Genomic DNA, 27,714 nt, shown 5'->3' with positions numbered 1-27,714 from the left:
TTTGGCTAGAGATAGAAAAAGGTAAGGTTTGATTTGATTCCTTGTATTTCTGCGCCCCTGTTCATTCAAACGGATCTCAAAGTGGCTTCCAAACAAATAAACAACAGTAATGAAACAAAGAACAGAACAGAACGTCACAAAGGCAGCACAGAGCCTATAAAACAATTAACACATCACCAATAAGGCAATTGCAATCTATAAAACGCTATGAGCCAAACAGGAGCTAAAAAAATAAATAAGCTAAGCATCACAATTATCCCATCCAGCAAAGAGTTACATATGGTGTGAAAGGGCTCTATCTGTCTGTCTGTCTGTCTCTTTCTGTGTGAGAGTGTGAGAAGAGCATACAAAGAGCCATGGGCCTGATCCAGCAACCTCTTTTCACAGTTGCTTATTCAACGCCAGTTCAAGGTGCTTTTTTTCAGGCTGGTCTGTGAAGAATTTCCTCAGTGCTGTGTCCCCCCCCCCCCCCCCCCCGCTTCCTGAGAGGCCCTCTCCCTCACCAGAACATATTATGTGAATTTATATGCAGAATGGGGCGGGGGGGGGGGGAATCCCATATATTTCAGAATAAGCGGGCTTCTTCCAAAGTTAAGAGCACTGATTGGAGACTCTGTGGTCCCATCAATATTGTACATTTCAAGCAGCATCATGCCACTTTAAACAGCCATGGCTCCCCTCACAGAATCCTGGGAACTGTAGTCTGTTAAGGGTGCTGAGAGTCAGTAGGAGAATTCCTATTCCCCTCACAGAGCTACAATTCTCAGAGTAGTCTAGTAATTTTCTTCTGGGAAAAGGAGTTCTTTGAGGGGAGAACGCAGACATAAACACACACAGGCACACCTGTTTCGTACATTATTCTTTGGGAGAACGGCATCATGAAATTGGGAGAAGTGAAAATTTCAGTGCACAGATGTGTTTCAGTTCACATATTGTTTCAGAATATGCATATTAGGGAGGTTTGTGTCTACATCCGAACCAGACCAAATCTCTCCCCATTCTTAAATAATAATAATAATATTTATATGCCGCCCATCTGACTGGCTTGCCCCAGCCACTCTGGGTGTCTCCCAAAAGAATATTAAAAACACAATAAAACATCAAACATTAAAAACTTCTCTATGCAGTTAAAAGAGCTGCATTTCATAGTGGTTTACAAATTGATACACCACATTTACCATTTAAACAACAACAACCACAACAAAAACCCCACACCCAACAGCAGGAACAACAGAAATCAACAACGGATGCCAAGAATAAAACAGAGCAGAGCAAAAATTACTAATTAATTCCCTAAGGAAACATATAGGATCACCGGGGACTTTTCTGAATTGCACTTGCTGCAGCGCCTTCAAGATTAAGAAATCAATTGTTTCCAAGGGCCTGTGAGGGCTTGGATCCCCTTCATCAGATGCACTTGGTGCCATAATTCTTTATTCGTTCATTTGTTGTAATCTTTAAAACAAGAGCTTTGCTGGATCAGGCCAATGGCCCATCTGGACCAGCATCCTGTTCTCACAATAGCCAACCAGATACGCCCCCCCAGTGGCGTAGCGTGGGTTGTCAGCACCCGGGGCAAGGCAAGTAATTTGCGCCCCCTAACCCGTGGATTTGCGCCCCCTAACCCGTGGATTTGCGCCCCCTAACCTGTGGATTTGCCCTAACCCCAGATGTTGCGCCCGGTGCGGGCGGCCCCCCCTGCACCCCCCACGCTACGCCACTGCGCCCCCCCCCATGAGAATCCTGCAAGCAGGACCTGAGCGCAACAGAAACTCTCCTCCACTTGTGATTCCCTTCAATTGGCATTCAGAGATACTGAATTTCAAGGAAAGGCAGGGTATATTTTTTAAAGGGTGCAGCACATTGATGCTTCGGCAGCTAAACCTGTTCCCTGCCCTCTTGGGACCCCAGCCATACAACAAATACACTTGCATGTGCACACACAGATAACATGCGTTCCCTATCTTAGGTTGCACAGTACAAGGAAAGGGAATTTGGGGCCATTCGAAGGAACTGTTGGCAGTGCAGCAGCAAAGATCTTCCTCGGTGTAATTTAAGGGTTTGTTCTGCCAGCGTTTTAAAGTCAATTAGCTAAGAGGGGGCCGGTGGGTGGTGTTGCTTAGCAGAGTGGCATGACCTTTGCTAGGGCAGCGGATGCTCTGATTGGCTGAGGGAGGTTTCCTCTGTATGGGTTATTTTTGTTCAGCATTTTCTTAGTTCCTGAACTAAGAAAGACAGAACCTCTCTGCCCTTCTCTCCTCAAATCATTTTTTGTTTGGTTTGCTCTGTCAGCTGTTATCAGGGCTCTTTCCGATGGGATTTGTGTCATTTAAGTGATTTTGCTAACGGGACAGGCCACATATTTGGGGAGCAGGGTTGTCCAAAAAAGGAAGGAAATGTTGGGCCGATGTAATAAGCAGAAATTGAAATAACCATAGGATGTATGCACTCCCATCTGACCTTCTGGTTATTTTTAATTGGCTGTGTTAGACACCTGCTCTTAATAGATAAGGAAATTGACTTCCGCATATTAAGAGCTGCCCACACAGCATACTGATACCACTGGAAAAAGATAAGAACTCTGACAGGAGAAGACGGGTTAACTCAAGTCTGAGGGAGAGCAAACATGGTAAAACTAATGAACTAATGAATTAAGAGTAAGAGGGAGGCCAGCTCCACAACTGCTTTGTAGAAAAAACAGAGTCTATTTCTAATGTACTGGTTTAATAAAGTGGTATCTTGGGTTAAGAACTTAATTCGTTCTGGAGGTCCGTTCTTAACCTTAAACTGTTCTTAACCTGAGGTGCCACTTTAGCTAATGGGGCCTCCGTGATTTCTGTTTTCATCCTGAGGTAAATTTCTTAACCCGAGGTACTATTTCTGGGTTAGCGGAGCCTGTAACCTGAAGCATCTGTAAGCTGAGGTACCATTGTACTACAGCTATTATTATGGCTATTGTGACTCTTACTACAACTCTTACTTCTGTTATCACACAGCACATAGTTCAACTATGGAGTTCACTTTCTATGATAACCATCTTCAAATAGCCGAAGGGCCGTCACATGGAAGAGGGAACAAGCTTGTTTTCTGCTGCTCCAGAGTCTAGGACCTGAACCAATGGCTTCAAGTTACAAGAAGGAAAATTCCAACCAAACATCAGGAAGAAATTTCTGGCAGTAAGAGCTGTTTGACAGTGGAACGGTCTCCCTCAGAAAGTGGTGGGCTCTCCTTCCTTGGAGGTTTTTAAGGAGAGGTCAGATGGCCATTCCACCATGGATGCTTCAGCAGAGATTCCTGCATTGAAAGGGGTTGGGCTAGATGACTTTTGGGTCCCTTCCCACTCTAAGATTCTATGATTCTCTCTCTCATAACACCAAAACTTGTGGGCATCCGATGCCACCAAATGTGGAGGTAGAGCATAACCATCACGGCTGGTAGCCGTCAATAGCCCTCTCCCCCATGAATTCATCCATTTCTCTTTCAAATACATCCAAGTTGGTGGCCTTCACTGCCTCATGGGGGAGAGAGTTCCACTGTACACTGTGGACTTTCTTTTCTCTGCCCTAAATCTTCCAACAGCACTGAGTTGAACTGTGAAACTTGTTCCCACACAGGAGGCAGGGATGGCCACCAGGTTAGGTGGCTATAAAGGAGAACTGGACAAAATTCGTGGAGGACCAGGCTATCGATGACTACTAGCTTCTGAATACCAGTTCCTGGGGGAGGGAGGGAGAGTGCTCTTGCGCTCAGGTCCTGCTTGCGAGTTTCCCATTTGGGCATCTGGTTGGCCACTGTGAGAACAGGATGCTGGATTTTATGGGACATTGGCCTGATCCAGCAGAATAGAATAGAATAGAATAGAATAGAATAGAATAGAATAGAATAGAATAGAATAGAATAGAATAGAATTTATTATTTATACCCCGCCCATCTGGCTGGGTTTTCCCAGCCACTCTGGGCAGCTTCCAACAAAGTATTAAAATACAGTGGTCGGTTAAACATTAAAAGCTTCCCTAAACAGGGTTGCCTTCAGATGTCTTCTAAAAGTCTGGTAGTTGTTCTTCTCTTTGACATCTGGTGGGAGGGTGTTACACAGGGCAAGCACCACTACCAAGAAGGCCCTCTGCCTGGTTCCCTGTAACTTGCCTTCTCTCAGTGAGGGAACCGCCAGAAGGCCCTCAGCACTGGACCTCAGTGTCCGGGCAGAATGATGGGGGTGGAGACACTCCTTCAGGTATACTTCTTAGGTTCTTACCACTATTAAAAAGGGAACCTTTGGCCCTCCAGGGTCCCTCCAGGTGTGCTTGGACTCCATCAACCTCAGCTGACATGGACAATAGTCAAGGGATGATGGGAGCTGCAGCTCAACCCTAGGAGGACCACAGGTTCCATTCTGTTTCTGACCAGTTTTCCTATGTCTACAAATGGAATCTGCAGCCGGCTGCGTAGCGTGGGTTGCTGTCACCCGGGGTGGGGAAAGTGTTGTGCATGCCTGGTGGATTATGTGGCTGGGGTGGGAGCATGTACCAGGAGAGGACGTTGTCAGGGTGAACAGAGCCCACCTCGCAACAGGCTCCTCATCCGCTGCCTCCAACTACCTGCCCACTAAACCCACCTGCCTGCCGCCGTACCTCAGCTGCCAGGGCTCCATGCCTTTTGTGAGGGCACCCCCTTAAAAATGTGCACCCGGGGCCATGACTCCCTGCCCCCCCATGCAACATAATGTGGTCATTGGGAAGGAGTCTATTCAGGCTTCTGGTTGGCCATAGCTCAGTGGCAGAGCAGTTGCCTTGTATGTAGGAGGCCCTGGGTTCCATGCCCAGCAACTCAAGGCAGGTCTGGGAGACAGAAAGCCTGACTGAAACCCGAGAGAGCCACTGCCAGTCAGTGTAGGCAATATTGATCTACACTGACTGTTGAGGACCACTTCCTTATCCTGTTTCCCCACCCCCCCACCCCCAACTGCCTTCTTGGAAATGTGGCTTTTCTTTTTTCGGATTATGTTTTGCAGTTCTGCAAAACTTGGGTTTTCCTGAAATGAAGCAATGGTTCCACTGTGCATTAGATGGCAGGGGGGAAATGCCTTGGCTAGTTTGCAAGATGGCGGGAGTATGATAAGCTTACTGGGTTTTGGCAAAGCCTTTTTGATGTCTCCAGTATTATGGGCCGGACATTGAACCCTCCCTAACGCTGTTCTGGCCCCCCTGTCACTAGACACCAACCAAGACCCTCCCCTTATACATGAGACACAGCTGCCAGGTTGTGTTCGCCTCTACCCATCTAGAAATCACCTCCCCTTGAAAAGACCCCTAAAGGAGATGGCAGGAAGTTCAGGATCTGGCTCTTTCCAAGCATATAACACAACACAAAAGGGCCAAACTGAACACAATCGTTTTGACAAAGTGTGGCTACCGTTGATCAGCTATGCAAACCAAAGTAATGTTGATACCACACCAGCTTCTCACTGTTAATTATGGAGAGGCTATGTCATGGGCAGTTGAAGCCTTGGCAACGCAGTCAATCATTTGGTTATTTGACAGTGTCCTCACTCAATGTTCTCTTCTTAATGTGGCTAAGATGTGCATGTAACACTACAGGGTTTGTCAGAGCCAATGAATGTCATTTTATGTTAAAACCATATCTATACTCCTATATACATATAAAGGTAAGGCTGTCATCACGCAGCCCCATTGGAGGATTTGTAGTCCAAGGTGTGCGGGTTGGAGTGTGACATGGGTGGCAGCAACAGCCCTCTGTGTGTGTGTATCTATAGATCTTCATATAAAAGTATGCAAGATATAGATGCATAACTCCAGGCTCTGAACAGAAAAGCCGGTTGCACATGCCAACTCAGAAAGCCCCGAACCGCAGCCTGCAGACACAAAACGCTTTGCGAAACTGGTGGTCTCCTTTGCAAACTTCCTCTTCCCCCCAGCTGAGCGGCTTCTGCTAGATGCCATCACTTGCAGGCACGGACACTGCCAGGATTTCAAACACATTGCTGAAAGATAAGCCCTCCTCCTCTCACCCACAGAGGAAAAAGCCCGGAGTTGCTCAAGCTGTCAAGCCACATTCTTGCGCCAATGATCAGCTGCCCTTGGGATGTGCAGGGAAGGGGAGGGGGGGAATGGAAGGGAAAGAGGGGGAAAGCGCAAAACCCTCTCTTCCCAAGTCCTGCAGGGGAGGGAGGTCACTGGAGAACGAGGAGAGGAAAGTTTAGCAGCTGTATACTCACAGCCCGTCTTGTCTGCAAGCTCCTGGATTTCGTCCGGCACCGAGTGGGAAGAGCCCATCTCTGCAAAGGCGGTTGCAGCTCTGGATAAAATCCAGGGCCCCGGACGTGGAGGGAGAGATGAACAGCTGAAGTGCAGGCAAGTTCAGGAGAGTCCCGGCGACTCACAAATCAGCAGCGCCGGCGCAAGAGAGCAGGGGGACTGACTGCAGGTGCAGCCTCAGCTACATCAGCCAAGACTTCCTTGCAGGGGCTGGCGAGTTTTAAATCTCGAGGAAGCAGGAGCCACTAATAGAGAAGGAGGGAGAGAAAGAAGACTTCCTCAGGGTCCAAGAGCCTGCCACGCTCCAGGCACACCTGAGGAACCCAGCGTTGATTTCTCTCGCCATCACCAAAGCCAACCCCACTGGGAACGCGCTGCCTTCTGTTTGTTCCGGGCAAAAATCTCCTGGGGGAGGCAGTCATGGTAACAAGGAAAGCGCCACACCGCATCCAGCGCTTGAGGGGTGTGGGAACTGGCAGATATTTATCTGCTTTAGCCACTAGCCCCTACAATTTACTCCATCCCCGCTTGGCAGAGCATGAGACTCTTGAACTCAGGGTCAGGGATTCGAGCCCCACTTTGGGCAGAAAAATCCTGCATCACCGTGGGGGCGGGGGGTTGGACTAGATGACCCTTCCAAGTCTATGATTCTATGCTGTCCATGTTTCCTAAAGGTAAAGGTAAAGGGACCCCTGACCATTAGGTCCAGTCATGGCCGACTCTGGGGTTGCGCCGCTCTTCTCGCTTTATTGGCCAAGGGAGCCGACGTACAGCTTCTGGGTCATGTGGCCAGCATGACTAAACCACTTCTGGCGAACCAGAGCAGCGCACGGAAATGCTGTTTACCTTCCCGCCAGAGTGGTACCTATTTATCTACTTGCACTTTGACGTGCTTTCGAACTGCTAGGTTGGCAGGAGCAGGGACCGAACAACGGGAGCTCACCCCGTCACAGGGATTCGAACCGCCAACCTTCTGATCGGCAGGTCCTAGGCTCTGTGGTTTAACCCACAGCGCCACCCGCGTCCCGTACATGTTTCCTAAAACATTTCAAAACAAGGACACAAGAAGGGCCCTGGTGGATGAGGCCCAAGGCTCACTCAATCCAGCATCTTCTTGTCACCTTGGCCAGCCAGATGCCTCTGGGATGGGAAGCCTGACAGCAGCATCTGAGCCCCACAACACTTTCTTAACTTGCTAGGAATCACGAGGAATCATTCTGCTTCCAACAAGGGGCAGAACATAGACATCATGCCTGTGGGAAAGCTGCAAGCAGGATCTGACCGCAAGAGCGCTCTCCCTTCCTATGGCTTCCAGCAACTGGCATTCAGAAGCATTGCTGCCTCAGACTGTGGAGGCACACTACAGAACCATAGAACTGTAGAGTTGGAAGGGACCCTAAGGATCATCTCATCCATGGGTAGGCAAACTAAGGCCCGAGGGCCGGATGTGGCCCAATCGCCTTCTAATTCTGGCTCTCGGATGGTCCAGGAATCAGCGTGTTTTGACATGAGTAGAATGTGTGCTTTTATTTAAAATGCATCTCTGGGGTATTTGTGGGGCCTGCTTGGTGTTTTTACATGAGTAGAATGTGTGCTTTTATTTAAAATGCATCTCTGGGGTATTTGTGGGGCATAGGAATTCATTCATATTTTTTTTCAAAATATAGTCCGGCCCCCCACAAGGTCTGAGGGACAGTGGACCGGCCCCCTGCTGAAAAAGTTTGCTGACCCCTGATCTCATCCAACCCTCCTGCAATGCAGGAAAATGCAGCTATCCCATACGGGGATCAAACCGGCAGCCTTGGAGTTATCATCACCATGCCCTAACCAACGGAGCTATCCCAGCCATTGTGTCTTGTAGCCATTGACAGCCGTCTCCTCCATGAATTCGTCCTCTCTTAAAACCACCCCGGCTGGGGGCTGCCATCATGACATCTTGCAGGAGCCACTTCTGCAGTGGCTAACCAGGATCCAGTGGGAGACTTCTGAGCAGGATTTGAGCATGAGAGCACTCTCCCCTCTGTGGCTTCCAGAGCCCATGACAGGCAGAGCCAGCCCAATTGGTTATAGGAAGGCAGGCAGGCTGGTGGGGACTGGCTGAGGGCATGTTGAGATTGGTGGGGCAGTGCCCCCATCTGCCCTAAGGAACAGCCTCCGGTGAGATCAGTTAAGAGACGGCCTCTGTGATCCCAAAGGTTTCAAGGAGGAAAATTAGGAGAATGTAGTTTGTTTGTAGCTTAGAGTTGGAGGACTCTTATCGCTTTCAGTTTTTGCTTTTTCATTTGTTAATCTCGGTTCTCCATATCAGTTTATAGTTAAAGCCTCATCAGCATTTCAGTGCGAATTCCTCCCGAAAGACACATTTCTGCATGCAGTTTTGCCATAATGTACACGTTTTTGCAAAGCCGTCCCCCTAACTTAATGCATTTTGTCTGCTGTTTTCATTCATATGTGGCCAGAGCCCATGATATCTGAAAGATCATTATCTCCCTTTATGAACTTGAGAGCGAAAGAGAAGGAGCCGCAGCCATTGAAGCTCCATGGTGCTGGGCAAGGCCTCCTCCTGACGTTGCACGCGTGATGTCATAGGTGTGTGTCATCACGTGTGTGTGATGCCACACGTGCGACACAACGCTACCCCCAAGTCTTTGGCCCGAGGCAGCGCCTCTGGCTAGGTAGATTGGCCTTGCAACACAAGCTGAATCTAATTTCTCCTTCCCTTTAGCCCCTGGTCCAGGCCACACACCCTGGGCTTTTATGCCCCCATTCCTCTTGTCTGGAGACTTCTAAAAGCTACCCCTTCTCCTCCTCCTTTCAGCTGCTGCTTTTGGAAGTGCAAAAACATTTTAGGAGAAGCTCAAGGAAGAAGCAGATGATCAAGTCTCTGCCTCTGCCAATAAGTCTTCCTCTGCAATTCATTTCTTGGCCTCTTGCCCGCTTGTCTAGAGAGAATTATGGAACACGCTGTTTCAATGGTGCAGGAGACTGAAAAACAAAACTTTGCAGCCTTTTTTGTTCTAAATGAAGCTTGTGACATTCGAGAGAAGGGGTGTGGCCTACCTTTTTGGCCCAGCGGGCCAGGTTGCTGTCTGTCCCCAGCCCCCTGTAGGACAAGTTTGATTGGTGGGTGGGACAACCCACTTGTCAATCACCCAGCATGATGATAGACAGCTGGGTTGTTCCACCCACCTGTCAAAGTCTCTTGTGCAGTGTTTCCCAACTGCCTGACCCACTATTCACCTCACAGAGCAATGTTTCTCAGAGTGGTTTGACAGTCAATCCTTCTTAGCTGTGAATTCTGGGAATTGTGAGGGGGAACAGGGGGTTTTCCTAACACCTCTCAGCACCCTTATCAAACTACAATTCCCATGATTCCTTGGGGGAAGCTGTGATGGACAGACTGTTGGGTCAACCTCCAGGACACTCTCAGCCAACCATGGCAGGGATGAGAAGCGTCCCATCAGGCGGGAGAGAGGATGGAAAAGGCTCATTTTGACAGTTTAACTGCCAGATAGGGCCTGGCTAGGAAAGCAGTTTAGGGCGCTTAGGGGTTTGCCCAATACGATAAGCTTGACAAATCCCTCGGGTAGAGAGAAAGGTCCTAAAAGTTGGCTAGAGCTGTTTTACAGGCACGGTAAAGCTGGTAACCCATTCTAGGGAGCAATGGATTTCTGAGAAATAGTTTTGCTCAAGGGCTCGAAAGCCAAGTTCTCATTTAAACCTGCAATACCATTTTATGACGGACCCTAACCGTTGGGCCTTTACTAGTGACACTGTTCAGCGCTATCCCTCACGGAGAGCTTTTTAATTAAAGTACACTTGTATTTTTGATGCAGCTAAGCTTTAACTGGAAATAAGTTGCTTAGGAACTCTGAGTCCTTGCTGCAGATTCTCAGTGTGCGCTGCCACTCAGAGAAAACCCCTCCTGGGTCATGTTGCCTTGCTCCCATGTTCACTGAGGGAGTTGGTTGCAGAAGCCCTGGCTGTTTAAAATGATATGATACTGCTTTAAATGCATAGTGCAGAGAGGGGCTGTCCTGTGGGAGGAAAGGGTTCATTTCCCCCTTCCTGCAGGCTATTTTAAAAGATGTAACACCGAACAGCATTTAGCATAAGAAGAGTTTGGCCTTTACAGACTACAAAAATATTCCTTTGAATTTTTTTTGTTAAAGAAAAAAGATGCCAGAAGAAGGAGCTATTTATGGAAACAACGCAAAGCACAAGTCCTATTTAAAAGTATGCTAGAAATTCAAATAAAGGTTTCAAAAATGACTCTCAGTGGTGTACCATTTCGGCACTGCATGGAGATGGTGCAGTGCAGTGGTTAGAGCACTGGACTGGGAGGCCAGGGTTCTAATCCTCACTCAGTCACGAAGCCCACTGGATTATTCTGGGCCAGTCACTGCCTCTCAGCCTAGCCTACCTCACAGGGTAGTTGTGGGGGCTTGTGCAACTTGGAGGAAAAAGGTAGGATTTGAATGCAATAAAATAAATAAATGGCATTTTATTGCTCGCGTGTACACATTTGCGCACAGGTGTGTTAAGGAGAAGAAACTTCACAAACAGCCCCCTTCATTGCTTTGACATCTACAGACCTTCAGGGAGGGGGTCCTTTGACTTCCTAGCCCACATCCTAAACCCACCTGGTGGTGATGTTTCAGGGATTACTAGCTCATGAGATGACTCCTTGCCCACAAGATGTACAATGACTCTGGGTCCATCGACACAAGCTATGTCACTGCTCCTTGGTCCAGATCTCTTGGTGCCAGCTCTGCTGAGGACTGTGTGTCCCAACCTTCTCCTCTGGTTTCTTCAGCTGGTCTCCCTCCAGAAGAACCCTCAAGGAGATGCTCAGAAGGTCCCCAACCTGTGGGGATTCTGGTTCATCCTTCGAGAATTCAGCACCTGTGTCATGGTCCTGTTCAAGGGTGATCGAAGTCCCAGCTGGGAACGTCAGGACTGGGGGCAAGATGGCGGGGTGGGAGCAGGAATGGGAGTCCAGAAGCCAGGAGTCAGGAAGCCAAGGGTCTGAGGGTCAGGAAGCAAGGAGTCAAACGCAGCAAGGCAGGGAACATGTTGCTGTGGCAAAGAGCCGAAAGGAAAATGCTGACCTTATATCCCTTCCCAGCTCTTGCCACCAGGTGCTGTGAGTTACCAATCGGCCTCACCTGTGAGGCCACGCCTTGCCTCTTCAGAAAAACTTAGGAAGGCCCCAGTCTTGCAAAGTCCTATTGTTCACAGGGCCTGGCTCCTGCACGCACACCTGACAACCTGGTACTGGGTCAAGTGTAGACATCAAAAAGGCAGGGACCTATGAACCTCTGCATGTTCCTGGACTACAACTCCCATCATCCATGGCCTTTGAGCTTTGCTGGCTGGGGCTGATGGGAGTCAGAGCCCAAGCACATTTGGAGGCTCACCAGTTTCCCACCCTTTGTCTAACTGTTGCTGTACAAGGAACGGGGAAGGGTGCTATCCAGAACTGGCAGAGCTGTGGCAGAGTCCCAGATGTCCCAGGGGAACCCATGAATGCGAACAACGGAGATTTGGAGAATGCAAGGGTAGAGAGATTTAGGAAATTGGAAAGGTAGGGGTCAAATAATACTTACCTGTCCTGAAAAGGTGAGACAGAGTTGGCTCTCTGAGTTCCACAGTAGCCTGCAGGTGCAAGGTTGTGGCTGTATGCTGGGGTTCTAGCAGATGTTAGGCACAAGATCTTTGTTGGCTAGTGTCCTTGGGTATCCATGATGGGTGAGCATTCCGGAAAAGGCTCAGGTTACGATGGAGTGTCTCAAAGCAGGTCACGCTACTCACCAGCTTTTTCCCCTTTTGATAAATAATTTGTATTTGACGTTAAGAACATATAAACATATAACAAAAGCAATTAAAAACCATATAAAGAGATTTCTCTGACTCTCAGGACCCCACCCCATCCCCTCCATGGGTCCTAATGACAATGTTTACAACTGCATATCAGTTCGTTATCCAAATTTTATATCCATCTAAATTGTCCATATTTTTGGTTACTTTACAAGTGCGGTTAACGTCCTGCTAATATTTTCATCTGCTTACAATGGTCTCCTAAATACATTATAAATTTTTCTCCCATTCTTTTTTGAAGTTCTTGTCCTCTTGGTTTCTGAGCTTCCCAGTTAATTTTGCCATTTCAGCGTCGTCCATCAACTTGGTTTGCCATTCCTCCTTGGTTGGAATGGTTTCTTCCTTCCAACTCTACTCACCAGCTCTTAGGTCTCTCCTAACGTGATGGAAAAGAAAACAGGAAGAGCTATGCTTGTGAAAGCAAGAAGCTTCTCTGACAGGGGTCCTGACTCAACACAAGAAAAATAACATGCAAGGAGACGAGAGAGGAGGGAGGGAGAGCTGCTCCTACCAGCTGTCTGGGCTGATGGGAGTTGTAGTCCCAAGCTTCTGGAGGGCACTGGATTGGGGAAGGCCACCACGCACAGAAAGAATATCAAGGATTTGGTGCTGTTCGAATCACATGCTGCAAATGTCCCAGCAAAGGCTTCCAGGAAGCCTCTAATGCACATTCAGTCTGCTGAGCAACTTTTCCTGCTCTCTGCCCATCAACCAACGGTGCTGCTATTTGAACAGAGGCCAGGTTTGCCTGTGGCAAGAGCCAGGGACTGCAGCATCGATGCAGTCCTTGCACGGCAGTTAAGGGGAGAAAGGGAGAGCAAGGCTGCATAATTGAAGCATTCCTTATTCGATGGGATGCAGCTACAGGAAAGGGTCATGTCCACATTCTTAACGCTGCCAGCGCAAAAGAAAGCAAAATAAATAAAAGTTGTTCTGCCGTGTGGTTTCCCAATGTAAACAAGAACACTGGAAGCTGCCGTGTATTGAGTCAGACCATTGGTCTACCTTGCTTAGCATTGTCTACAGTGGTGTGGGGTCAGTGAATTAGGGGGACTAGGTTAAATGTTCCCCTGTGTATATGGAGAACGACCTGCCCTCTGGACTCCATAAATACACACACACACACACTCCTTGATTTCAGAATGCTGCAAAGCACAGGCTGCTAAAGAGATCTCTCCAGAGAGGATATGAAGAACAGCTTTCCGGGACTGTCCAGTTAAAGATCAGCCCTAAGTGGAGAGTTGAAAGTCTGGGGCAAAGCCAAATCTCTCTCTCTTTCTCTCTGCTACGCTAAATCACTCCCTCTAATAGCAAACACAGGTGATGAGTGCCAACAGAACTCAAGCCAACAAGGGGGCTGCTTAAGAGGATGGACGTGATTGGTGTCTTCACAGAAAGCTGGCCGTTTTCAGAAGTAAAAAAGAAAAAAAGCAAACGAAGGGTTTGCTTCTCCCAGAGCAGTCCAAGGAAGGCCGAGGATGCTTGGCAGCCACAGAATGATGACCTGTTGGAAAAGAAAAATCAAAAACAAGAGGGAAGGTAGTGGGATGCTCTGTCCATGGCTAACTCTGTGCCAACTTGTATAAAAAAATTGGGGGGGGGGAATAAGCCCTGTCCACAAGATGCGGCACATGCACACCATTTGAATGGCAATGCCCATCAGCTTTGGGTGGGGTGGTCCCCTCAAATATTTTATTGGGGAGTTGGCTCCTACGGGGGCCACATAGCCGGTCCTGTGTGTTGTGATCTCGGCAGCTGGTGCAGTCTCAGCAAAGGATGCCATCCCATTACTAGAGATGAAGCAAGATTCTCAGTCCAGTCATTTTTTGGTATGTCCTTCTCTTCAGGCCTGTGAATGGCCATCTGTCTGGGATTATCGTAAGGAAGCGATCATTTAACATGGCATCTTCACTGTACTTTATTAATCAAGCAAGCTTACCTAGACATAGAGAAGTGACATGTGTTTTATCTCTTTTAAGCTGCTGTTGATGTTCATCATCCTTTGAATATTTAGAAAAACCCATTTTTTAAAAAAGGGTTTCAATAAATAATTTTAATGGGTTTATGAGATATATATATATATTGCAAACAGTTTAGTGGTTTGCTTACAATCAAGGAGTACAGTGATACCTCAGGTTAAGAACTTAATTCATTCTGGAGGTCCGTTCATAACCTGAAACTGTTCTTAACCTGAGGTACCACTTTAGCTAATGGGGCCTCCTGCTGTTGCCGCGCCGCTGAGGCACGATTTCTGTTCTCATCCTGAGGTAAAGTTCTTAACCCTAGGTATTATTTCTGGGTTAGTGGAGTCTGTAACCCGAAGCGTCTGTAACCTGAAGTGTCTGTAACCTGAGGTACCACTGTATATAAATTTTGTTAGCGAGATAAATAAATTCTGTTAAGCAGGCGGTTGAACTACATAGATGGCCTCCCAGGTCCCTTACAACCCTAGGGAAATCTAACCAAATGGGACCAAGCTCCATGACATTTTTCATTCTTTCTGAAACTAATGCACACCCGCAGTTGGAGGCAGTAACGCTTCTGAACCGGTTGCCGAAAACCACAGGAAGAGAGAGTGCTGCTGAGCTCAGGTCCAAGTTGTGAGCTTCCTACAAACATCTAAGTTGACCACTGTGAGAACTAGATGGGGCATTGGCCTGATCCAGCAGGCTCTTTTTATTCTCTTACTCTAAGCTGTTTGGAGGAAGGAACCAAAACAAGGAATAAACTAATATGAAATTTGGGAAGAGCTGATAGGAGACGAATCAAATGGCTTCAGGAGCCAGACAGGGAGCGCAGACGAGAGGCTGCCCTCGCTAACCTAATCAATGGCGCAATAATGCAAGGCATACAACCAGGGGCTCAGAAGGCCGTGAGATCCAATGACGGGCATACTGTTCCAATGTTTTTCTATAATTCTGCGTGCATATCATCTCTCATGCCCAGCCCTCACTTCTAAGCACAGCATCTTCTAAAAGCTGCTTTGCTCATGTGGCAACATCCTCCTGACCAGCAAAGAGAAATTAATTATGCCATCAAAACACGGAAATCTGCCTACTAAGGCACTCTTGCCTATCTCTGGTTGCGAGCACCACCATAACAAGACAGGTTTCCTGGAAGATACAAGGCAGCATGTCTGAGGAATCTGCTTTCCACGTCAGCTTGTCAAGGGCTGTTTTGACAGGGGAGAAGTGTGAAATTGCGCTTGCCTGCCTGTCAGGGCAGGCAAAGAGCTGTCAGTTTCTGTATCATCTGCAGGGTGCAGACACCCTCCCTTCCAGTGAATTTCTTATCTTATTGCTCCACACACTTGTGGCATGCTGACTTCCGCACGCTGTCAGGCTATTGGGCAGAGCATCCCCCTTCGATGCCAAGCACGAGGGCAAAATTCTGCACGTACGAGAGGGAACCCCCTCCCCCAGCAATTCCACTGGCGCCAAACCACAGTCCTGCCAGTTTATCTGTAGCAGAAGCAGACCAAGAAAACAGCAAGTACTTATTCTCCCTGCTTCAAAGTTTGGGGTCAGACTTGGATCCGGGAGACTGGAGTTCTACTCCCTAGGCTATGAAATCCACTGGATGACCTTGGGCCAGACCACTGTCTCTCAACCTAGCCTACTTCACAGGGTTGTTGTGAGGATAAAATGGGAAGGGGGGGGGAACCAATGTATGCCACCTCGAGCTCCTTGGAGGAAAGGTGGGGTATCTTCCTATAGACATAAAAATGTAAGGCTGTTGTCATGCTGCAGTTAGCTTAGCTGCCAGTAGGTGGCCACATCAAGTGTAGTATGGTAACAGGTCAGGCAAGTGAGCAAGCAGCACATGGGGCAGGCAGCAGGGTTTTGGGTGACCTGTGAGGGGATAGGCAAGGGGTTGGGTAAGGTGTGAAGAGTTTATTCAAAGGGAGGGGAGGTTGGCCATGTGTGGGAGAAGGGAAATAGGTAAAGTGCTTGGTCGGTAGGCAGTGTTGGTGAGCAGAGTGAGAAGCCCCTTGTTGTTTAGTCATTCAGTCGTGTCCGACTCTTCGTGACCCCATGGATCAGAGCACGCCAGGCACTCCTGTCTTCCACTGCCTCCCGCAGTTTGGTCAGACTCATGTTAGTAGCTTCAAGAACACTGTCCAACCATCTCGTCCTCTGTCGTCCCCTTCTCCTTGTGCCCTCCATCTTTCCCAACATCAGGGTCTTTTCCAGGGAGTCTTCTCTTCTCATGAAGTGGCCAAAGTTTTGGAGCCTCAGCTTCAGGATCTGTCCTTCCAGTGAGCACTCAGGGCTGATTTCCTTAAGAAGCCCCTAGTAAATGCAATAAATACCTAAAATATAGTAATAGTGTTTAGCAAATCTGAATACCTAACAAAGTCCATCCACGAGCCTAGCAGACTGAGACCATACCAGTCAGCAACTTTTTGAAAATGACTGCATTTGAAAACAGAGAGGTAAAAAAACAAGTCACCATTTCGTACACTTTGAAAAGGGTTGGTCAAAGCACAGCAGCCTGAACCCTTAACGTCCTTGCAATCCCCTACAATTTGCCTGACCCAAGTTGTGCTTTTAAAAAAGTTGTTGTTGTTGTTTTAAAGCAGCCTCGTAATTGTCAGTCTACAGCACTCTTGCCAGCCAAACATATTGTACTCTAACCCAGACAGTAACAATTAGGCAAAGCCATTATTTTTATGAGCAAATGTGGTCAGACACCGGGTGATGCATCATCCCTGGTTACCCACAGTTCCTATGGACCATTTCTGCTTATGTACATTCTGATGTTTCGCAGGTGAGAGACAAGAACATGCACAGGAACACCTTTATTCCTACACCAGTAATCATTTCATGAGTTTGTGAAGAGCGGATGGCACAACGGTTATCCCAACATCTGGCATTCAAAGTAATATTGCCTCTGTCACTACACACACATAGTGTGTACACAGCCGTCATGGCTGGTGGCCATTGATAGAATTTTTGCCGCAAAAGGCTAATATGGCTACTTCTGGTAGAAATTACTGGAATGTATGTTCTTCTTGTTCTCTTACGCTGTATGTTAGGTCCACAAACTGCACATATTCCATCAGTTTAAGTTGCCATTCTTTAGTCAGGACTTCGCTCATTTTCCATTTTTGGGCTAACAAAACACAGGCTGCAGTAGTGGCATACAAAAAAACAGCAATCTTTTCTGACACTTGGGAATTTCCATCTGAATTATCCCCAACAAAAAGGACTCTGGTTTTTTTTTTTAAAAAAAAATTCAATTCATTATGGAAAATGTTTATTGAATATATGGGGGGAAATTGTGTACACTTGAAAACGTTGGCAGCATGAAGATAAATTCAGCAGTGTAAGAAAGTTTTGATGAATGTAATAATGGAATATTGAATGGTTTAGTTTATATAAAATATGCAGGGATTTATGATATGCAAAATGAACCATGGAAAGAGAAGGGAAGTCATTTATATTTTAAGGTTGTTTAAATGAATACTCTAAATTGTAAAACAGAAAATTTAATTTATTTATTTTTGAGAGAGAGAGAGAGAGAGAGAGAGAGAATATGAAATTACTGGAATGTAGGAAGTTTTAATACAGAAGACCAAGAGTCAATATTTAAAGCAGTAGTTACTTTTATTGAGATATCTTCCCCAACCATATAGTCTAGGAACAAACTCCCAACTCCCTCAACCCCTCCAGAAACAAAAAAAACCCCAACATCCACCCCAAAGCATTTCATGAAAAATAAGTTATGGAAAATCCACAGCAGTCAAAATAACATATTGCCAGTTCACCACAGAGTGTTCCCATCATTCACAAGTTGGATGCAAAAGAAAAATAAAAAAGTTCACAGCCTCAGTCCAGTGACCCTCCATGCAAAGAGCTTATGCACCTTATCAGTACAAAGAGTTCATGCAAGGAAGCAACGCATCCTGCCGCTCTAGGATGAACGACCATTTTCACCAGTTGACCTTAACCATTAAGTTACACAAGGTTCTCTGCTCGGGTTCAATCATCCTAAGGAAGGAACAACATTCAACAAAAACTGTCCTAGCCAACACTCAGTGGAGATGCCCCCCCCCCCCTGATGCTTCTGGACTTCCATCTGTACCAGCCAACATGGCCAACAGTCAGGAATGATTGGAAACGACCATTAACTTCTGGCTCTCCATCCAGACATTTGGGAAAGGCTCTCCAAATTTGCCACGGAGCTCTCCTACTTTCCAGAGAATTCTGGGATATGTTCTCGGTCATACACTTGTGGCCACCCAACAGTGGTGGCCATCTTTGTTTGCTTATGCACTTGCTCTGATAACGCAAGGAGGTGCAGGCGAGGGGTGTGTTGGTGAGATTCTTCTCTCTCTCTCTCTCTCTCTCTCTCTCTCTCTCTCTCTCTCTCTCTCAGTTGTCCATTGCTTTGGCCACTTTCCTTTGAGCCCGAGTCTCTTCTGGTATTGGAGCTTGGGGTTGGGGGAGGTAGGAAGAATTTGGGCTAACATGTGCATGTGCTTTGGACTAAATGAAAAACGGAAACAATGTTCAGTCAGAAGCAGTATGTGTCTCTGAGAATCAGTTGCTGGGGATCACACGGGAGAGTGATGCTGCTCTTGGAACCTGCCTGATGGCTTCTCCATGGCATCTGGTTGACCACAATGAGAAATGGATGCTAGATGAGAAGTCTACATGGGTGGACTTCAACTCCCACCACCTGTGACCATTAGGCTAAGGTGGTTGTGGGTGATGGGAGCTGTGGTCCACCCACGTCTAGAAGATCTAGAGAAGACCTTGGCCTGATCGAGCAAGGCTAGTCATACATCTCCATGCTTGATCTGACCCAGCAGGAATACCCTCAAGTCCTTAAAATCCTGGGCATCAAACTTGGTGAGATATGCTTCTGAGCAGAGAAGCTTAGGCCACAACAATCACTAAACCGCCCTACTTTCAAGTCTCATAATTATTCCCAAGTTTCCCAAGTACGTGTGCCAGTTGTACGGAGATGTATCTGTTTGGCCACAGTTCTCACACACATTTGGGGAGTGACTTGCTCTTGCTCTCAGTCTCAGGACCTGTTTTCAATACCAGGCCTCAGACCCAGACTAGGAAACTGTTAATAAAGAAGGTAGCCCCCTCTGGGAATGTGTAAAGTGCATTTCTTTTCCCCGCTGGGAGAACCACAGGCAGTTCCAAACCAGCAGGGATAATGGAGAGGCTTAGATGTAGGGGTTATGGGGAAGGCTTTTCAGCCTGGGAGGGCCACATGATAGTGGGTGGGGAAAAGTAGGTGCAGCAACAGCTGCGACTTTTCCTTCTGTACCAAGGGCCACGATCCAGCTACAAAAAAAGTCACAAATCTCCACTTCCTGCCCCTCCCCCCCCATCTCTCCATCGAGACAAACAAGAGGCATCACCACAGTTCAATAACATATCCCAGCCAGGCAGAAGCACTCAAGGAATTCAGCCTGGGTAGCTCAATTGGTTAGAGAATGGTGCTGCTAACGCCAAGGTTGCAGGTTCAATCCCCAGATGGAACAGCTGCATTTTCTTGCATTGCAAGGGGTTGGACTAGATCAGTGTTTCCCAACCTTGTGCCTCCAGCTGTTTTTGAACTACAACTCCCATCATCCCTGACTAGCAAGACCAGTGGCAAGGGATGATGGGAATTGTAGGCCAAAAACAGCTGGAGGCACAAGGTTGGGAAACACTGGACTAGATGACCCCCAGGGTCCCTTCCAGCTCTACAATTCTATGACGTCATTGAACAGGATATGTGGCCTGGGGATAATCGTGAAGACGGGACAGAAAGGGCTGGAAAGGAGTATTTGGCCTACGAGCTGGTTGAAAAGCGATATGTGTGTGTGTGTGCATGCGTGTGTGTGTGTGTGTGTTTGTGTATAATTTCACCAGGCAGGCTTGAAGCCAAGAACCTCTTTTAAAAATAACCTATTGTGCATAAATTAAAACAAAGCTAGTGCATGGAGAGCCAGCAATACAGCAGTCACTCTGAACACACACACACAATTCACTATGACAGGGCGGCTGATGCAGTTCCACAGAATGATAAATCACAGCAGCAAAGGGACTTTCATTCGTATATCTACCACAGGCCCAGAATCCACCCTGTTTAAAAATATAGAAATGCCCAAGCAAAGACACTCATTTATATTAACCCCCCTCTGTAGTCCTGCCATCGACTACTAGTAGAATAAAGTATAGCTATGGACTAACAGTCTAGAAGACAAGATAGATATAAACACAGTTATCATAACCTGATGAAGTGAACATTTTGTTTCAGAGATGCTATCAAGAGCAAAGGTGAAGGGGGAGATAAGAAGACCCCCCCCAACCCTCCATGCTTGAAACTCTCCTCTAAAAATCTCATTTTTTGTGAGCAAAACTGCATATTGTAGATTAGCTGTACAAAGTATTCTTTATTAATATCATTATACTGTTTCGAGTTATTTTTATATATATATATATATATATATATATATATATATATATATATATATATATATATAGCACCTTCCATATAAAGGACAAGTTCTAAGTGGTTTACAAAACAAACCAAAATCTGAGAGCACCTTGGGAGGAAGTACCACAGGCCAAGTATCTGACTACTCTAAAAACACAGAAAACGGAACTAAAGGAGCTTTTGGATCAAGGTCACATGCCTAGCGTTGATGCAGGGCCCAAGACTCAGTGGCAGGAATCCTGCCATGCTTTTAAAAGCAGCAGTCTTCAGTCTTTTACCCAAGCATGCATTTGGGGACCTGCTCTTTCATTCATTTATTTTTTTAAACCATATTCAGTGTATGGTGGTAGCGCTTGCTGCTGCAGCCCACCTTGGTACAGGGTCCTGACCTGCCAGCTTTAAAGACGAATGCTTTAAAAAGGAGCCAGCTGTAGGTGTAGGAGGTTGAGGCAGACACATTGTTCCCTAGTTGCAGAGGAGCAGCAGCAGCAGCTTTCCCCAAAAGAGAGGGGGAAATTCAGTGTATTGCTAAAGTTCTTACCCCTGAAATGATGAATCGGGATTCATGTCGTACTGAGAACTGTAGGGCAGGGTGCGGGGAGCCTCTGGCCCCACAGATGCTGCTGAATTAGAACTCCCTTCGCCCCTGTATATATAAAAAAGCCCGAAGCATTTACGTTAGGGATGACAGGGGCAGAAATCCCCTCTCAAAAAACATGTTAGAAGTTGCTTATGTAGGTAACAGCATCAGCTAGGATTCTACATGCGCAGGAATGGAAGGAAGGAAGAAGTTCCAACCAAAGAAGAATGGGTAAGTTAATAGATTGTGCATGCCTGGCAAATTTAATAGCAAAATCAAGACACACTAATGGATGAGTGTTTTATGGAAGAATGGATGCCCTTTTCGGACTATTTAAATAAATATTAAACCACGATGAACTCGTGAGCAGGATTTGATCTATGAGCGGCAGAAGTAATTAGATTATAATATTGTGGTTATGATTTGATGGAAGACAGGGTGCAGAAGAAGGGGAGAAACGAGAACTCGCATGGAAAATGGGGTGGGAAGTTGGTAAAAATGAGAAGGAAGACGAAATTCTGTTTTGATTATGTATGTTGAAACTTAGTAAAACGTAATGGGGGGGGGGGGAAAGAACTCGCTTCATCCCCAGTGAATGCAGAAGGCTTGGGATGATGGGAATTGTAGTTCTGCAACATCTGGAAGGCCAGAGGTCCCTCACACCTGCTATGCAGGATTTTGTCTCTCCAGTTCTGATTCCATTTACTACAAACGCTTTCAAGGTGTTTTTTTTTTTTGGCTCTTTTGGACTAGCCCTCTAAGCTGCTTCAAGTTGTCCCCAGCAGATAACGTAAAAGAGGGGTGAGGAACCTGTGGACCTCCATGTGTTTTTGGATTCCAGCTCCCATCAGCCCCAACCAGCATGGGGATGATGGGAAATGTAGCCCAAGAACAGAGGGCCACAGATTGCCCATCCCTGAGAGAATTTCACAAGGATATACGCTGGTTAAAATATTACTAGAAATACCACATGCGCTACAAAGAGTTCTCCTGAAAGGAATGGTTTCTCTGCTACTAACATTCAAAACTACATATTGTTTTACCCCTCACAATGTGATAATGATAGTTTACCTGAAGCCTTCCCAAGCCTGCAATCCGGTAAATATCGACTGCCCTCTGCTTAGAAAGACGGCCATTTTAAAATTACATGTTTTCCACCTCTTTGCGGTGCATGTTTACAGTGTTTAACAAAATACAAAGGTGCACAATCAGCTGTCCCCCCCCCCCCCCAGCCTGCTTAGGTACCATTCTGCTCGCTGGGCTGCAAATCAAGTAACTAAGATTTCGTGGACATTCCCTGATTAATAGGACTTCCTGTTTTCCTCCAAATGGAGCTTGGTTTGAACCATGGTCACTAACATTGTGCCCACCGGTACCTCATACAGCACTCACAAAAGGCCCCAGTAAACATCCCCTCCAAAAATCCACAACGCAGGAGGGACTCTGTGCTCTTCCTGCTCAGATTCCGTTTGCTTAGTCTTTCCTACATTCAACACCCTCCCCTGCTTTAAACACACCCTAATTTCATTGGATGCCAGGACTAGACCCCCTGCCCTCCCATCCATTCTGAGCAGCCATTTTGGGGGGCGGCAGCCATTTTCTGTCACGCTACACACCCACGGCAGCCATTTTGTGACTGGTGCCCATGGCACCATCTCAAAATTCCCACTGGCTCCAAAAGGTTGGCAGCCCTTGACTACACAAACACACACACAGAGACAAAAAGCCCAGGAGATTTGTCTTGACATACGTGAGGTTTTTACAGCACAGCATGGATACTCCTCTTTAGGCACAGGGAAATATCACAGCAACATGAGCAGCTCCTTCCAAGACTGGTGCAGAGCAAGAGGAGTGCGGTGTGTGTGTGTGTGTAATGGAATCTGTGAAGCCTGGAGAAAAAAGCTAGCATGAGCGATAGTTTGGAGCAGTGGGAGGAGATCGGCTCAGTGCAAGATCTTTGGACAAAGAAGTTTCAATATAATTCCCAAGATTTTGGCACAGGGCTGCATGGAATTGAAGGTGGGCAACGAGGTCTGTGAAAAAGCCGTGTTCTTTCCAGGGTATGCACATAACTCAAGACCTTCATTGCACCGCAAATGTGGAGGACTAACCCTATCCATAAGGTGCCAACGTTTCCAGTCTCTGGGCCACCCCAAACACTCCCCCAAGTCTTTGGTGGGGAAACAAAGAACTTCCGAGGTCCAAGAGCGGTAAGGAGGACCATGTACTTCGTACATAGAAGTCATTTCCGACAAATAGCATCTGCACACCTCAGCAGCTCAGGTGTCCTGCAGTATTTCACTAATATTGGCACGGCTTTAGCTGGGTGGTTAAAGAACAAAAAACTTCACCCCTAGTTATCAAGCAAAATGTGATCCCTAGTTAAGCCGGAGAACTGTCAAGAACGGTTCCCGTGACGCAGCTCTCGCTGCTGCCGCCACCGCACAAAAGCCATCTTTCACTCCAGCAAAGACAGACAGAAGTTCATTCCTTGCTCCCGTACGTTTTCTGGACATCTGCAAGCGTCAGCCTCAGGTCCTCGGGGTACCGGAACTCCAGCTCAGCGTTTGCCAGGTAGTGCGTGCCGGCAAACTCTGCGAAGTAGCGGCCAATGTCCGGGTGAGGGATTTCTCGGGGCTCCATGTTGTACTCCAGATTCTCTGCAAGAGGAAGAAACAAAGGGAAGGTGACCGTTTCCGCAAGCTTGACAAAAAGAACCGTGGGGGTGCCTGGTGCCCGTTTGGGACTGGCAGGGAGAAAAGCGGGGAGGCTGTGGGGCTCTGCAGTGTGGGAAGGCAAGGCCACACCGGTGGGTCAAGGTTCAGGCAGTAAACAAGGCAAGGATCTAGGGAGCTCTAGCAAGGAACAGGCTAAAACAGCTATTTACGCGGCAGCAGCGCCAGGTGCAGCCCGATTATTAGCATCTGCAAGGTGCTGCTGTTCTACTTCAAAGGTTCAGCCTGCCCTTGGAACCTCCTATTGCGATGGAGGTGGGTTTCCTCCAGTCCTCCTGCAGTGGAGTCCTCTGAGTCAGAGGATGGCAGTGCCACCTTCTCAGGCCAAGGGGGTACTAGCCGCCCCAGGTCTGTCTGATTTCTGAAGTTGGGCCTGCACACCCATTGCCTTTTGCTTCAGAGTCTCTGCCTCATCCCTGGAAGATGACTGCGGCGTCATGACACCAGGCAACAACAGACATAGAGTCTGGGGCAAAGTCAGGCCGGGCCAACTAATTCCACTTCCGTCCCTGTCTTCCTCTCTGCCAAGTTCTAGAAGGGCAACCCTGGGGCTAAGGAGGAGGACGCTGGCAGGCAGGGTTTTTCTTGGACTTCCTGTAAGCAAGAAGGCAGGCGGGGTCTGGCTGTGGGCAGGCCGAGATCAGAAGGGCGGAATCCTACATGCCCTAACAGACCAGCCTCCCCTGAAGAAGTGGCTTGTATCTGCTGTTATTCGGGGACTCTGTTGCCGTTCAGAGCAGAGGATATTCTGAAAAAAAAACAACAACAGAGGATACTCTGAAAAAAGCCACAACAGAGGGAATATGCCCCTCTTGGTAATTTGGCTGTGTGCGTCTGCAAAAAGCCAATCCCTATAGCAGGCATAGGCAAACTCCGGCCCTCCAGATGTTTGGGACTACAATTCCCATCTTCCCTAGCGAACAGGACCAGTGGTCAGGGATGATGTAGTTGGGAATCGTAGTCCCAAACATCTGGAGGGCCGGAGTTTGCCTATGCCTGCCCTTTAGGGACTGGACCTGCAGTTGCCACCAGAGGCCCTTCCTTCATGTGTCTTCTCTGAGGGAGGTGTAGAGGGTGGCAATGAGGCAATGACTCCCTGTTTGAGTTGAATGCTTTCCCCAAGTAAACACTTGTCGTCGTAAGAACACAAGAAAAGCCCGCTGGATCAGGACCATCTGTGGTCCTGTGGGCAGATGCTGAAAGCGGAGATGGGGAACCTGTGGCTCTGCAGACATTGCTGGACTACAACTCCCATCATCCCAAGCCATTGGCTCTTCTGACTGGGTCTGATGGGAGTTGCCTTGAGAAGATGAAGAGAGAGAGAGAGAGATGATTTCTTTTTAAATAGTTCATCTACAATTATACAGCTTGAACTAATGGAGGTGGACAGGCAGGTACATACCCATCAGCCAGGCAATACTAGTGTTTAAAGAACCAGCTAGGTGCCTATCTGTGTACTTCTGAGTGTGAAGCTCAAGACTTAGAATAAGAAAATATATGGCAGGTTGCATATTTAAGAAAAACCCTTCCAAACACCCGTTTGTGTTGCGGTACAGAGCACCCTCTAGTGGAAGATCCCATCTTTTCAAATATTACTTGCATAGCATTTTTGATCTGCAGACTACACTACGTCCTTTTACAATTCTTACCTTATTTATACTCATGAGACAGACAATGAGTATTATCCCATATTACTTTTCACCTGCATGCTTATTTTTATTCTTTAATATTTCTATTCTGCCTTTCACAGACTTAAGGTGCCATTTAGCTCCTAGCTTTCATATCTCAAGTTTCTAACACCAGCCTGCGCCCCTGATTTGCACAGCTTCACTGGCATGTGTTAAAAACCTGGGGTTTCTTTTCACATCAGAAAAGGCTGAACCCATTTCCCCCGAAGGAGAATGTCCCAGTGCTGCTTACCTTGGGCTGCGTATCGGCACGATCCGTCCTCCACCAATACGTTGTAGAAGGGCTGCTGGGAACCATGCGGCAAACTATGAACGTTCATGTTCCGGATCCATTCGTTCCCCATCATGCATGCCGGGTCCCAGCCATAGATGACACAGTTATAGCCGTATCTAAATTGAAGAACGGTGGGGAAAGGCGCACAACTCAATTGACAGTCAAATCAGAGGCAATATGGCACATATGCATTGGGGTGCCTGGGTGGAATCAAGAGGTTCTGCGAAGCAACAACCCTTTGGGTCCTTATCCTACTCTACATTTCTCTGAGTCTATGGCTGTAACTGTTGACAATTGCAAAACACCCCTAGGAAAATAAGAAACTGGTATCCTATTGGAAAAAAATGGTTCTTGTTTCCGCCCCCCCCCTTCATTACAGCCATAATTTCACATGACAACATCACAAAGGAGAGTATCCAGCCCTCGTATATGGAAAGAGTAGAAGGTCTACTCTAAGTAGAATGATCTACTTAAACACCCCCCCCCCAGGAGCAAAACATCAATAATTTCAACTGGATCACAACTTTTCCACCAAGGATTTTGCATAGTGTTATGGTAATCAATAACCAACATCATGTTATTTGAACCTGACAGAATGAAAAAACCTTGGTTATCTCAAGAGCACTTTAAAAACTCTCTCTTGGCTGAGGAAGCTGGGATTGCCTTTTACAGTGTTCAATAGCAGCATCCCAGATTGTCATACAATCTTCCTGCTGCTGTTTTGTCGCTGTTCTTAAATGGTAGCCGGGGTTACAAAAAACCCCCACTAAGCCATGGTTTGCTTAGTTTGATTTTGATTTGTTTGACCATGTGAACCCAGCCCTGTAATTTAAACCATGGTTTGCTTATTTTCCCAAACAATAACTGTAAACCATGGTTTGCTGCAGGCTTATAAAGCATGGTTGGTTTTAAATTTTGGCTTGGCATTATTTGTGAACCAAGCCCAATTCCTTAACCGTGTGTTTGTTGGGCCACCTAAAATGCTCTCCAAGCCACAAGAACAGCTGGAAAACAAAACAAACTTCAGAGAAAAAACCTATGCTTTGTTTGATCACCTGAGGGTTAAATCGTGGTCAGCTCATGATTCGTTAAACAAACTATGGCTTAGTGTTATGCGTGAAACAGACCCATTAAGAGATAACTCTTTGTACATGAAAAACATCCATGCCAGGAGAAAGCTTCAATAGCTCCGGAACTACAATTTCTCTCTCTGTTGTAATAACATGTTTTCCCGGGGGCCACACAAAAATTATGCCCCCTTTATATATATCCCTGTTAACTGCTGGTCTTTGTACAACATGTCCTAAGCCAACTAAAAATAACATCGAATACTGAAATAGAACAGTGTTCCCAGGGAGCTAATTTTAACCCCATTCTTACGGTATACAGATGTATAAATGCTGTAGATAAAATTTGCTATTTTTTTCTGGTTGGCAGCTTTGTATGTTATTTCCTTCATGATAAAAGGCATTTGTGCATTTGGGGACAAATTTTGCTCGTTTCATCCAGATCACGTTTCTTTCTTTTTTTGACTGGGCTGAACTTTTGAACTTTCAGCCCAGATTTTAGGGCAAAACAGCCAACCCATTTCTACATTTCATCGTTGGGTAGGTGCTCAGTGAAGCTCCTTCACAGATTCAATTGGCAGATGGTCCCCAGCCAATTTTCCCCAAAGAGCATTATGGAGAGAAAAAATGGTAACCCTTTCCCACCTGCAAATGGCTGAAATTGGGCATAGGGTACCAAGCTATTTTGAATCAGTTCCCACAGGCATTACTGCCACTGTTGCTGAGGTTCAGCTTGGAAGCTGATTGGGACTGGGGGATGAGCAGCT

The 27,714-nt window shown here is 47.0% G+C and overlaps 2 protein-coding genes and 1 long non-coding RNA gene across 3 annotated transcripts in view; all 3 read right to left on the bottom strand.

Moving 5' to 3' along the window:
• The window catches only part of TESC (tescalcin), a 33,672-nt gene extending 27,016 nt beyond the window's left edge, over nt 1-6,656 (bottom strand). The window contains exon 1 of the mRNA XM_028710264.2: nt 6,236-6,656. Within this exon, the coding sequence (XP_028566097.1) occupies nt 6,236-6,293 (58 nt within the window). The 5' untranslated portion in view covers nt 6,294-6,656. The remainder of the gene's footprint in view (nt 1-6,235) is intronic.
• A 4,108-nt stretch (nt 6,657-10,764) lies between these two features.
• Nucleotides 10,765-14,137, bottom strand: LOC144325868 (uncharacterized). The gene is made up of 2 exons (XR_013391044.1): nt 11,885-14,137; nt 10,765-11,303 (listed from the first exon to the last, which is right to left on the bottom strand). It is a non-coding gene; the product is annotated as an uncharacterized LOC144325868 (long non-coding RNA).
• Nucleotides 14,138-17,745: 3,608 nt separating this feature from the next.
• The window catches only part of FBXO21 (F-box protein 21), a 35,811-nt gene continuing 25,842 nt past the window's right edge, over nt 17,746-27,714 (bottom strand). The window contains exons 11-12 of the mRNA XM_028710259.2: nt 25,839-25,996; nt 17,746-23,843 (exon numbers count right to left, since the gene is read on the bottom strand). Coding sequence (XP_028566092.2) covers nt 23,668-23,843; nt 25,839-25,996 — 334 coding nt within the window. The 3' untranslated portion in view covers nt 17,746-23,667. The remainder of the gene's footprint in view (nt 23,844-25,838; nt 25,997-27,714) is intronic.

The sequence above is a fragment of the Podarcis muralis genome, chromosome 16, assembly GCF_964188315.1.
Source record: "Podarcis muralis chromosome 16, rPodMur119.hap1.1, whole genome shotgun sequence".
In the NCBI taxonomy this organism is placed as follows: Eukaryota; Metazoa; Chordata; class Lepidosauria; order Squamata; family Lacertidae; genus Podarcis; species Podarcis muralis.
The sequence above is the reverse complement of the archived record's forward strand: the minus strand, read 5'-3'. Positions and strand labels throughout refer to the sequence as shown.